This window comes from Oncorhynchus masou, unplaced genomic scaffold (genome assembly GCF_036934945.1).
Source record: "Oncorhynchus masou masou isolate Uvic2021 unplaced genomic scaffold, UVic_Omas_1.1 unplaced_scaffold_624, whole genome shotgun sequence".
Classification (NCBI taxonomy): domain Eukaryota; kingdom Metazoa; phylum Chordata; class Actinopteri; order Salmoniformes; family Salmonidae; genus Oncorhynchus; species Oncorhynchus masou.
In genome coordinates, this window is record NW_027012671.1 from 409,729 (window position 1) to 422,364 (window position 12,636).

At 52.8% G+C, this 12,636-nt stretch overlaps 1 protein-coding gene across 1 annotated transcript in view; it reads right to left on the reverse strand.

The window, feature by feature from the left end:
• Positions 1-12,419, reverse strand: part of maml3 (mastermind-like transcriptional coactivator 3) — a 252,078-nt gene extending 239,659 nt beyond the window's left edge. Inside the window, exon 1 of the mRNA XM_064962813.1 lies at positions 11,211-12,419. Within this exon, the coding sequence (XP_064818885.1) occupies positions 11,211-11,579 (369 nt within the window). The 5' untranslated portion in view covers positions 11,580-12,419. The remainder of the gene's footprint in view (positions 1-11,210) is intronic.
• Between the last annotated feature and the right edge of the window lie 217 nt (positions 12,420-12,636).

Below are 12,636 nucleotides of genomic sequence, written 5' to 3' on the forward strand. Positions count from 1 at the left end.
ACACACACGGACACACACACGGACAGGGACACACACACACACACACACACAGGGACACACACACACAGGGACACACACACGGGGACACACACACTTCTCTGCGTACACAGTGTGAGGCTGTGGAGAGAGGCCTAGTGCAGGGTGCAGGCCAGACTGATGAACATGTGGACATGCCTGGAAGGAGGGGAATGTGGTCACATAGCCTGGCCAAATTAAAAACATCCACACAGAGAGGAGGAGAGGGTATGGAACAGAGAGAGGTAGAGGAGGAGGAGAGAGACACCGAAAGGAGAGGGGAGTGCCAGAGAGAGAGAGAGAAATCCCAGAGACAGAGAGAGGTAGAGGAGGAGGGGAGAGCCAGAGAGAGAGAGAGAGAGAAATCCCAGAGACAGAGAGAGGTAGAGGAGGAGGAGAGAGACACCGAAAGGAGGAGGGGAGAGCCAGAGAGAGAGAGGAATCCCAGAGACAGAGAGAGGTAGAGGAGGAGAGAGACACCGAAAGGAGGAGGGGAGAGCCAGAGAAAGAGAGAAATCCCAGAGACAGAGAGAGGTAGAGGAGGAGGAGAGAGACACCGAAAGGAGGAGGGGAGAGCCAGAGAGAGAGAGAGAAATCCCAGAGACAGAGAGAGGTAGAGGAGGAGGAGAGAGACACCGAAAGGAGGAGGGGAGAGCCAGAGAGAGAGAGAGAGGAATCCCAGAGACAGAGAGAGGTAGAGGAGGAGAGAGACACCGAAAGGAGGAGGGGAGAGCCAGAGAGAGAGAGAGAGGAATCCCAGAGACAGAGAGAGGTAGAGGAGGAGGAGAGAGACACCGAAAGGAGGAGGGGAGAGACAGAGAGAGAGGAATCCCAGAGACAGAGAGTGGTAGAGGAGGAGGAGAGAGACACCGAAAGGAGGAGGGGAGAGCCAGAGAGAGAGAGAGGAATCCCAGAGACAGAGAGAGGTAGAGGAGGAGGAGAGAGACACCAAAAGGAGGAGGGGAGAGACAGAGAGAGAGAGAGAGAGAGAGAGGAATCCCAGAGACAGAGAGAGGTAGAGGAGGAGGAGAGAGACACCGAAAGGAGGAGGGGAGAGCCAGAGAGAGAGAGAGGAATCCCAGAGACAGAGAGAGGTAGAGGAGGAGGAGAGAGACACCGAAAGGAGGAGGGGAGAGAGAGAGAGAGAGGAATCCCAGAGACAGAGAGAGGGGTAGAGGAGGAAGAGAGAGACACCGAAAGGAGGAAGGGGAGAGCCAGAGAGAGAGAGAGAGGAATCCCAGAGACAGAAGAGAGGTAGAGGAGGGGAGAGAGACACCGAAAGGAGGAGGGGAGAGCCAGAGAGAGAGAGAGAGAAATCCCAGAGACAGAGAGAGGTAGAGGAGGAGGGAGAGACACAGGAGAGGAGGAAAGGAGGAGGAGAGAGCCAGAGAGAGAGAGAGGAATCCCAGAGACAGGTAGAGGAGGAGGAGAGAGACACCGAAAGGAGGGGGAGAGCCAGAGAGAGAGAGAAATCCCAGAGACAGAGAGAGGTAGAGGAGGAGGAGAGCGACACCGAAAGGGGGGGGAGAGCCAGAGAGAGAGAGAGAGGAATCCCAGAGACAGGTAGAGGAGGAGGAGAGAGACACCGAAAGGAGGAGGGGAGAGCCAGAGAGAGAGAGAGAGGAATCCCAGAGACAGGTAGAGGAGGAGGAGAGAGACACCGAAAGGAGGAGGGGAGAGCCAGAGAGAGAGAGAAATCCCAGAGACAGAGAGAGGTAGAGGAGGAGGAGGAGAGACACTGAAAGGAGGAGGAGAGAGCCAGAGAGAGAGAGAGAAATCCCAGAGACAGGTAGAGGAGGAGGAGAGAGACACCGAAAGGAGGAGGGGAGAGCCAGAGAGAGAGAGAAATCCCAGAGACAGAGAGAGGTAGAGGAGGAGGAGAGCGACACCGAAAGGAGGAGGGGAGAGCCAGAGAGAGAGAGAGAGGAATCCCAGAGACAGAGAGAGGTAGAGGAGGAGGAGAGAGACACCGAAAGGAGGAGGGGAGAGCCAGAGAGAGAGAGAGAGAGAGAAATCCCAGAGACAGAGAGAGGTAGAGGAGGAGGAGACACCGAAAGGAGGAGGGGAGAGCCAGAGAGAGAGAGAGAGAGAAATCCCAGAGACAGAGAGAGGTAGAGGAGGAGGAGAGACACTGAAAGGAGGAGGGGAGAGCCAGAGAGAGAGAGAGAAATCCCAGAGACAAAGAGAGGTAGAGGAGGAAGAGAGAGACACCGAAAGGAGGAGGGGAGAGCCAGAGAGAGAGAGAGAGGAATCCCAGAGACAGGTAGAGGAGGAGGAGAGAGACACCGAAAGGAGGAGGGGAGAGCCAGAGAGAGAGAGAAATCCCAGAGACAGAGAGAGGTAGAGGAGGAGGAGAGAGACACCGAAAGGAGGAGGGGAGAGCCAGAGAGAGAGAGAGAGAGAAATCCCAGAGACAGAGAGGGGTAGAGGAGGAGGAGAGAGACACCGAAAGGAGGAGGGGAGAGCCAGAGAGAGAGAGAACAGCAGAATATGAAGAGAGAGAACAGATCTGAGCCCTGTTGTGATTGGGGTAGTTTGGCGGGTTGTACACTGCGTGTGATGTCGGCGTCCACGGGCCTCCTCAGTGTGTGTGTGTGTGTGTGTGTGTGTGTGAGCTCCATGCCAGCTCACTGGGTTAAATATAGCTACTGGGCAGCGATCCCAGACTGTATTAACAATATATACCACCACCACTTTAGATAATACTGACACTGGATAGCAGGGAGGGAGAGGGGGAGGGAGGGGAGGATAGGAGGGGGAGGGACACCGGAGAGGGAGGATAGGAGGAGAGGGGGGATAGGAGGGGGAGGGAGGGGAGGATAGGAGGGGGAGGGAGTATAGGAGGAGAGGGGGGATAGGAGGGGGAGGGGGAGATAGGAGGGGGAGGATAGGAGGAGAGGGGGGATAGGAGGGGGGGGGGGAGGGGGAGGATAGGAGGGGAGGGGGAGGAGGCGGAGGATAGGAGGGGGAGGGAGGGGAGAGGAAAAGTTAGGAAGAGAGGAGAATGGTAGAGAGGTAGAGTCAGAGGGGAGAGGAGAAAAGGCCATGAGGGGAAGAGGAAGGGAGGAGTGCAGAGGAACAGAGGGAGGGGGAACAGAGAAAGAGAAGAGGAACACCTCAGTGGGACAGAAAATAAATGAAACTCAGCCACCCACACGCCATCCATTCTGCCAGGAGAGTGTGTGTGTCATTCCATACTAGAGTGCCAAGAGAGGAGTGGTGGGACAGATACCAACTCTGGCCTCAGCTTCTATGTCTGTGTCCAGCGAAACACTACACACAGTTATGTAAACCTGAATGTTTATATGCTGTGTAGACTGGCAATAAAGGGTTATAACCCCTTCTTGGGTATTAACAGACTAGTTACAACCTGAGGGTTACACCACTGACCAATAACACACAGCTCTCCAGTCAGCTTCAACACAACACTGTGGAACGAGACCCCGACACGGAGGAGGAACCAGACCCCGACGCGGAGGAGGAGGAACGAGACCCCGACACGGAGGAGGAACGAGACCCCGACGCGGAGGAGGAGGAACGAGACCCCGACACAGAGGAGGAGGAACCAGACCCCGACACGGAGGAGGAGGAACGAGACCCCCCGACACAGAGGAGGAGGAACCAGACGACACGGAGGAGGAGGAACGAGACCCCGACACAGAGGAGGAGGAACGAGACCCCGACACGGAGGAGGAACGAGACCCCGACACGGAGGAGGAGGAGGAACCAGACCCCGACACAGAGGGAGGAGGAACGAGACCCCGACACAGAGGAGGAGGAACGAGACCCCGACACAGAGGAGGAACGAGACCCCGACACGGAGGAGGAGGAACGAGACCCCGACACAGAGGAGGAACGAGACCCCGACCCGACACGGAGGAGGAACGAGACCCCGACACGGAGGAGGAGGAGAACGAGACCCCCGGAGGAGGAGGACGAGACCCCGGAGAGGAGGAACGAGACCCCGACACGGAGGAGGAGGAACGAGACCCCGACACACGGAGGAGGAGGAACGAGACCCCCGACACAGAGGAGGAACGAGACCCCCCGACACGGAGGAGGAACGAGACCCCGACACGGAGGAGGAACGAGACCCCGACACGGAGGAGGAGGAACGAGACCCCGACACACGGAGGAGGAGGAACGAGACCCCGACACAGAGGAGGAGGAACGAGACCCCGACACGGAGGAGGAGGAACGAGACCCCGACACGGAGGAGGAGGAACGAGACCCCCCCGACACAGAGGAGGAGGAACGAGACCCCGACACAGAGGAGGAGGAACGAGACCCCGACACAGAGGAGGAGGAACCAGACCCCGACACGGAGGAGGAGGAACGAGACCCCGACGCGGAGGAGGAGGAACGAGACCCCGACGCGGAGGAGGAGGAACGAGACCCCGACACGGAGGAGGAGGAACGAGACCCCGACGAGGAGGAGGAACGAGACCCCCCGACACGGAGGAGGAGGAACGAGACCCTGACGACACAGAGGAGGAGGAACGAGACCCCGACACGAGAGAGGAGGAGGAACGAGACCCCGACACAGAGGAGGAGGAGACAGAGACAGACATGAGGAGGAGGAGGAACGAGACCCCGACACTGGGAGGGGAACGAGACCCCGACACAGAGGAGGAGGAACGAGACCCCGACACAGAGGATTTAGTCGAGGTTCAGAGGACACAGAGAAGGAGGGACAGAGCTGTTCCCCTACACATGGGAGGAACGAGACCCTGACACAGAGGAGGAGAGATCCCAGACATGGCAGACCCCGACACTTTCAGGAGGAGGAGGAACGCAGACCCCATATAGGACATGATCCCAGGAGAGAGGACACCCCTGACATAGATCCCAGACACTAGAGACCGAGACTTGACACAGAGGAGGCAAACAGTGTTCACAGAGGAGGGACATGATCCCAGACATGGCAGTCGGCTGTTCAGGAGGAGGACATGATCCCAGACATGGCAGTCGGGAGGAGGACAGATCCCAGACACAGGAGGCTGTTCATATAGGACATGATCCCAGACAGGCAGTCGAGACCCCTGTTCAGGAGGAGGACGAGATCCCGACACAGGAGGAGAACGGCTGACACAGAGGAGGAGGACAGATCCCAGACAGAGGGCAGATCCCAGAACGAGACCTGTTCATAGAGGAGGATGATCCCAGACATGGCAGTCGGCTGTTCATAGAGGAGGATGATCCCAGACATGGAGGAGGCGAGACCCCGACACAGAGGAGGACGAGATCCCAGACATGGCAGGAGGCTGTTCATATAGGACAGATCCCAGACACAGGGAGAACGAGCCCCGACACGGAGGACAGGATCCCAGACATGGCAGGAGGAGGAGGACATGATCCCAGACAGGAGGAGGAACGAGACCCCGACACAGGAGGAGGACAGATCCCGAGACATGGCAGGAGGCTGACACAGAGGAGGAAGCGAGACCCCATAGAGGGACAGATCCCAGACATGGCAGTCGGCTGTTCAGAGGAGGACATGATCCCAGACATGAGCAGGAGGCTGTTCATAGAGGACATGATCCCAGACATGGCAGGAGGCGAGTTCACACGGAGGAGGAGGAGGATCCCAGACATGGCACGGAGGAGGAGGACATGATCCCAGACAGGAGGGCAGACCCTGTTCAGAGGAGGACATGATCCCAGACATGGCAGTAGGCTGTTCAGGAGGAGGACAGACCCCCAGAGGATGGCAGAGACTGTTCAGAGGAGGAGGACAGATCGACCAGAGGAGGAGGAACGGCCCGACACAGAGGAGGAACAGACCCCAGACACAGTAGAGAGGACAGATCCCAGACATGGCAGTAGGCTGTTCATATAGGACATGATCCCAGAGGATGGCAGAGACCCCTGTTCAGAGGATATAGGACATGATCCCAGACATGAGGAGTAGGCTGTTCATATAGGACACAGAGGAGACATGGCAGAGACCCTGTTCATAGGAGGACATGATCCCAGACATGGCAGTAGGCTGACCCCACACAGAGGAGGATGATCCCAGACATGGCACAGGCTGAGGAGGACATGATCCCAGACATGGCAGAGGCTGGAGGAGGACATGATCCCAGACATGGCAGGAGGCGAGTTCATACAGAGGACATGATCCCAGACACAGAGGGAGGATAGGACATGATCCCAGACATGGCAGACAGGCTGACACAGAGGAGGAGGACATGATCCCAGACATGGCAGAGGCTGTTCATATAGGACATGATCCCAGACATGGCAGACCCTGACACAGGAGGAGGACATGATCCCAGACACAGAGGAGGAGGAGGACAGATCCCAGACATGGGAGGAGGCGAGACCCCGACACAGAGGAGGAGGACATGACCCAGACATGGCAGGAGGAGGTTCAGATAGGACATGATCCCAGAGGATGGCAGTAGGACCCTGACACGGAGGAGGAGGACATGATCCCAGACATGGCAGGAGGGAGGACATGACATGATCCCAGACATGGCAGGAGGCTGTTCATATAGGACATGACAGACATGGAGTAGGTGTTCAGACTGGAGGGACACAGACAGACATGGAGAGGTGTAGGACTGAGGGACACAGACATGATCCCAGACATGGCAGAGGCTGTTCAGACTGGAGGACATGATCCCAGACATGGCAGTAGGCTGGAGGGACACAGACAGACATGGAGAGGCTGTTCATATAGGACATGATCAGACAGACATGGCAGTAGGCTGTTCATAGGGACATGATCCCAGACATGGCAGTAGGCTGTTCTATGGGACATGATCCCAGACATGGCAGAGGCTGTTAGATATAGGACATGATCCCAGACATGGCAGAGGCTGTTCATATAGGACATGATCCCAGACAGACAGGAGGCTGTTCATATAGACTGGACATGATCCCAGACATGGCAGTAGGCTGTTCATATAGGACATGATCCCAGACATGACAGGAGGCTGTTCATATAGGACATGATCCCAGACATGGCAGAGGCTGTTCATATGGAGGACATGATCCCAGACATGGCAGAGGCTGTTCATATAGGACATGATCCCAGACATGGCAGAGGCTGTTCATACTGGAGGACATGATCCCAGACATGGCAGAGGCTGTTCATATAGGACATGATCCCAGACATGGCAGTAGGGCTGTTCATATAGGACATGATCCCAGACATGGCAGTAATGGCTGTTCATATAGGACATGATCCCAGACATGGCAGTAGGCTGTTCATATAGGACATGATCCCAGACATGGCAGTATCACTGTTATTAGGACATGATCCCAGACATGGCAGTAGGCTGTTCATATAGGACATGATCCCAGACATGGCAGTCGGCTGTTCATATAGGACATGATCCCAGACATGGCAGTCGGCTGTTCATATAGGACATGATCCCAGACATGGCAGTAGGCTGTTCATATAGGACATGATCCCAGACATGGCAGTCGGCTGTTCATATAGGACATGATCCCAGACATGGCAGTAGGCTGTTCATATAGGACATGATCCCAGACATGGCAGTAGGCTGTTCATATAGGACATGATCCCAGACATGGCAGTCGGCTGTTCATATAGGACATGATCCCAGACATGGCAGTCGGCTGTTCATATAGGACATGATCCCAGACATGGCAGTAGGCTGTTCATATAGGACATGATCCCAGACATGGCAGTCGGCTGTTCATATAGGACATGATCCCAGACATGGCAGTCGGCTGTTCATATAGGACATGATCCCAGACATGGCAGTAGGCTGTTCATATAGGACATGATCCCAGACATGGCAGTAGGCTGTTCATATAGGACATGATCCCAGACATGGCAGTAGGCTGTTCATATAGGACATGATCCCAGACATGGCAGTAGGCTGTTCATATAGGACATGATCCCAGACATGGCAGTAGGCTGTTCATATAGGACATGATCCCAGACATGGCAGTCGGCTGTTCATATAGGACATGATCCCAGACATGGCAGTAGGCTGTTCATATAGGACATGATCCCAGACATGGCAGTCGGCTGTTCATATAGGACATGATCCCAGACATGGCAGTCGGCTGTTCATATAGGACATGATCCCAGACATGGCAGTCGGCTGTTCATATAGGACATGATCCCAGACATGGCAGTAGGCTGTTCATATAGGACATGATCCCAGACATGGCAGTAGGCTGTTCATATAGGACATGATCCCAGACATGGCAGTAGGCTGTTCATATAGGACATGATCCCAGACATGGCAGTAGGCTGTTCATATAGGACATGATCCCAGACATGGCAGTAGGCTGTTCATATAGGACATGATCCCAGACATGGCAGTAGGCTGTTCACATCACATCTTGCACCGAGGCAGTCCGCTCTCATCTCCAAAGAGATGGTCTCTCTCGCCAGACTCAGGGCTCAACGGCTGTGAGAAGACACGACCACAGAGGAGACCTTCCTAAGCCTGTAATAGTGGTGGCTGATGGGTAAAGGCAGCATGAAATCCAAAGGGCTCCCTCTCACTCTAATAGCTGCCTAATGTTTACCATAATTACAGGGGCTGTCGTGCCTCCCCACGGGTGTGTCTGGGACCTTACGGGGCGAGAGAGAGAGAGAACCTAGGCTCCATCTCAAATGGCACCCTATTCCCTATTTGGTGCACTACTTTTGACCAGAGCCAATAGGGAATAGGCTGCCATTTGGGACACAGTCCGTTTTGCGGGGCTCTACAGAGCGACCATTTCACGCGCACTTCTATACTATTCCACTGTACCTTAGTCCGTTCCGCTCTGACATCGCTCATCCACATGTATACAGGCTTAATTAATGCCTACTTAGACGTGTGTATTGGGTGTACGTTGTGTCACTTGTTAGATATTACTGCACCGTCGTAACTAGAAACACAAGCATTTCGCGAAACCCGCAACAACGTCTGCTAATCACGTGTATGTGACCAATAAAATTCGAATGTATAGTTTTGTAAGCTACTGCCTGAGCCTTGGTTTGCTTTGCAACATATAGAGTGAATACATACAGCCATCTAGCTGCCGCCTAGTAGCGGGTCTCTTTCTGGGCTCAGGCAGGGAAAGGTAGAAGAGGGAGTGAAAATAAATACATTAAATGGTGCTACTGTTTCCTTAAGAGCAGCTAATGGGCGGTTCGGTTAAATGTCCACACGAAGCGGTCGGTCGTTTTTCTATTGCAATCACCGCCGCCTCTCCGCGACATACGACTCTTAAAAACGGGAAGGCGAGGGGGGAGTAGCGTTATCTCCTTCTTGTTTGCTACCTTGCCTCCAGAAAGGAGAGCGCCAACGAGACACCACTTAGCATTTGAAAGGCATATTGGCCCCGGCTACAACAAAAGGGGCTATGTCGTCGCATTCCGACTCGCTGTTGTAGAGGTGTGAATGAACAAGGAGAGAGATAATTGTCTCTCGGCTTCTCCTTTTCACAGAAGCTTATGGTTTTAAAGTCGTGATCCCAAAGACGGTTCACAACGCACAAATCAACACTCGTGCTGCAGAGGGCACCTCCCTCGGCTGGTGCTGACACATGCGCAGATCAACTGCTGGAGCGTCTATTATATTAAGACGTTTACATGTCCTAATAATCGGAAACATTAAAAACATATATAAAAAAACAAATGGGTGTTTAATCGTTGTGTGGTTACTTCGATATTGACTTTACACCGATGTATGATAAAACGACTATTGCATAATCTGCCTACTGCCATAATCAGTTTAATAGCGAATTAATAGTGTGCATGGAAACATACAATGTTTCATGATACAGTCGGAATACATCGGAATGCATTGGCCATTGTCTGTTAATCTAGCTCTATCAAAAGCAAACGGTATCTATCCACATAACAGTGTAGTATTAGACGATTCTATCAAACTAAAGTTCAGACAGTAGCCTATAGGTTTATTACGTTCCTGTCGGGTAGCTTCTTGTTTTGTCAACATGTCTAGTAGTCTAGTATGTTGTTATTCACATAGACGAGACTGTCAAGTAGAAATCACGACTGGAGAAATATTTAGGCTACTATAGTACTCTCAACCGTTATGTGATTCATATTTGAAGTAAAGCTGGACATTTGCTTTACTGTTATTAAAACGCTGGCATCAATGTGATCAACCGCTGCTGAGCAGGAAAACAATGTTGCAACAAGTTTCCGCAGAGAAAAATGTAACAGTTTAACTACTAAAGACAAAACAACTCGTGTGGAACTTCGTCGACAGTTCAAAAGTAATCCGCATATCAAGTAGTCCCCCTGAAAACGCGTTCAACCAACTAACTATGGACACTCTCCCCAGTTAGCTTCCGATGCTAACTATGGACACTCTCCCCAGTTAGCTTCCGATGCTAACTATGGACACTCTCCCCAGTTAGCTTCCGATGCTAACTATGGACACTCTCCCCAGTTAGCTTCCGATACTAACTATGGACACTCTCCCCAGTTAGCTTCATATGCTAACGCTAACTATGGACACTCTCCCCAGTTAGCTTCCGATGCTAACGCTAACTATGGACACTCTCCCCAGTTAGCTTCGAAGCTAACTATGGACACTCTCCCCAGTTAGCTTCCGATGCTAACTATGGACACTCTCCCCAGTTAGCTTCCGATGCTAACTATGGACACTCTCCCCAGTTAGCTTCCAATGCTAACTATGGACACTCTCCCCAGTTAGCTTCCGATGCTAACTATGGACACTCTCCCCAGTTAGCTTCCGATGCTAACTATGGACACTCTCCCCAGTTAGCTTCCTATGCTAACGCTAACTATAGACACTATCCCCAGTTAGCTTCCTATGCTAACGCTAACCATGGACACTCTCCCCAGTTAGCTTCCTATGCTAACGTTAGCCTGGGCTAAAAGCAAAACAGCATTACTCTCAAAAGGGCTCCCACATTCGGAAAGAGATTTTATGACAATTACAACAAGGCGCAAAGTTAGTTGTTGGCGACAAATGGGGAAGTGAGTGGATTGTGTACTTTGTAAACACAAGCGCTTGTTGGCACACTGTTTTGAAACAACCGTAGAGTGAGTTCAAAGCAGTTCACTGAAGCGCAGTTACAAGAATGATCTCAACTTTTCCGGCGGGGGCGAAGGAGATGTAAACCCAACTTAACGGGTGTGGGGGGGGGGGTGTAGTGTGTGTACTATGTAGAGTAGACTAAACCACGGGCATCTTGGCCCGGTGACCGTCTCTTTAACTTACCGCTATAAGTGTGTTGTTCCTCTGCTCCGTCGAGGACGCCGACTCTGGGTCTTGCTGTTTACTCTGATGCTTGCTGTTGGCAGATTTCTTCGCCCTCTGCTCCAGGCTCCGCTGGTAGAGACTCACCGTCTCCCTCCGCTCGATCTCCAGCTGCTCGGCGTGGGCTTGCTGGTAACGGTTCTCACAGTTGACATGGTGCCGCCTGCACCCTTCTATCCTCTGCCGTAGTCTCTCCACGACCGTGCTGTGTTTGGGAATGCCCACGTTGTTGGGGTTTACACCCGGATTCATGCCACTCGCCATGGCATTGTTGTTGATGCAAATGTTACTGCCGTTCGCGGCAGCGGGGGTTGCAAAGTCCCCCATCATTCACCCGAAATGATAGTATTTTGGACTAAGTTTTTCTTCCCCTCAAGCCTCAAAGTAGTCTCTTCGTCTTCTAGGCTAAATGTTACTGGGAAACGGGAGATGGTAGTTAGGTTAAATGACGAACAAGACGGACCGGGTGATTCAAATGACCGTAAGGACAGTAAACAAACGGTGATCGGTGTTGATTCTTGTTCCCTCCTTCGGGACAGGACGCGGGGGCTCCACCATTCAACACGGTTTTCAAATATCACCTTGTCCCGTCCATGAAAAACACCGATAACAATATCCCATAGCCCAGCACGAAGGCTTCAAGAACGAGCAAGCTGGTCCGTAAATCAACACACCAACCGCGGCCAGACTATTAGTAAAGGTAATAACTCCATAGGAAACAACCGGATATTAAGCTACAGGCGATCATCACTGCCTCCGATTCCCACTCACACACATAACAGACCGACGCTGCCTCGAGCTCGCCGTTGTTTTATTATGTTGTCCTTTGTGAAAAAGTTTTGCTGTTTGAACCGAAGGGGCTCCGGAGTTGCTCCGTGAACTTGCTGCATTTCATTGGTTTGGTCGGTAAAAATCCTTAAGCTGAACGTGAAGAAGAGTTGTCGTGTTGGGGAACCGGGTCCCGTGAACTGGTGCTCAGCGAAATCCTGAAGACACCGCGGTGGCCGTGATCTCTCGGCTGGTCGCTAGTAGCTGTTCGCTGCCACCATCACAATCATCAAGACCTATCCTCCTCCATGCCAGCGGAGCGATATCAGGACGAGCGTTTAGTCAAAACCAGCTAGAGGCTGTGAGTAGCCCAACGGCACAGAGGAAAACCCGGAGTGGAGTCTGCATGTTCCAGCCACGCCGGATCAGTAACGAATAAACAGTAGAATGAAAGCAGAATACATTTAGGCCTAGTGGCCGGTCACTGTACCTTCCATCAGGCATTGCAACGTCAAAGCGATGTTGTCGCTCACATATATATATATATAGGCAATTCAAATAAAAAGTCAAATCGAAGTGTATTGGTGGCGTACACATGTTTAGCAGATGTTATAGTGTA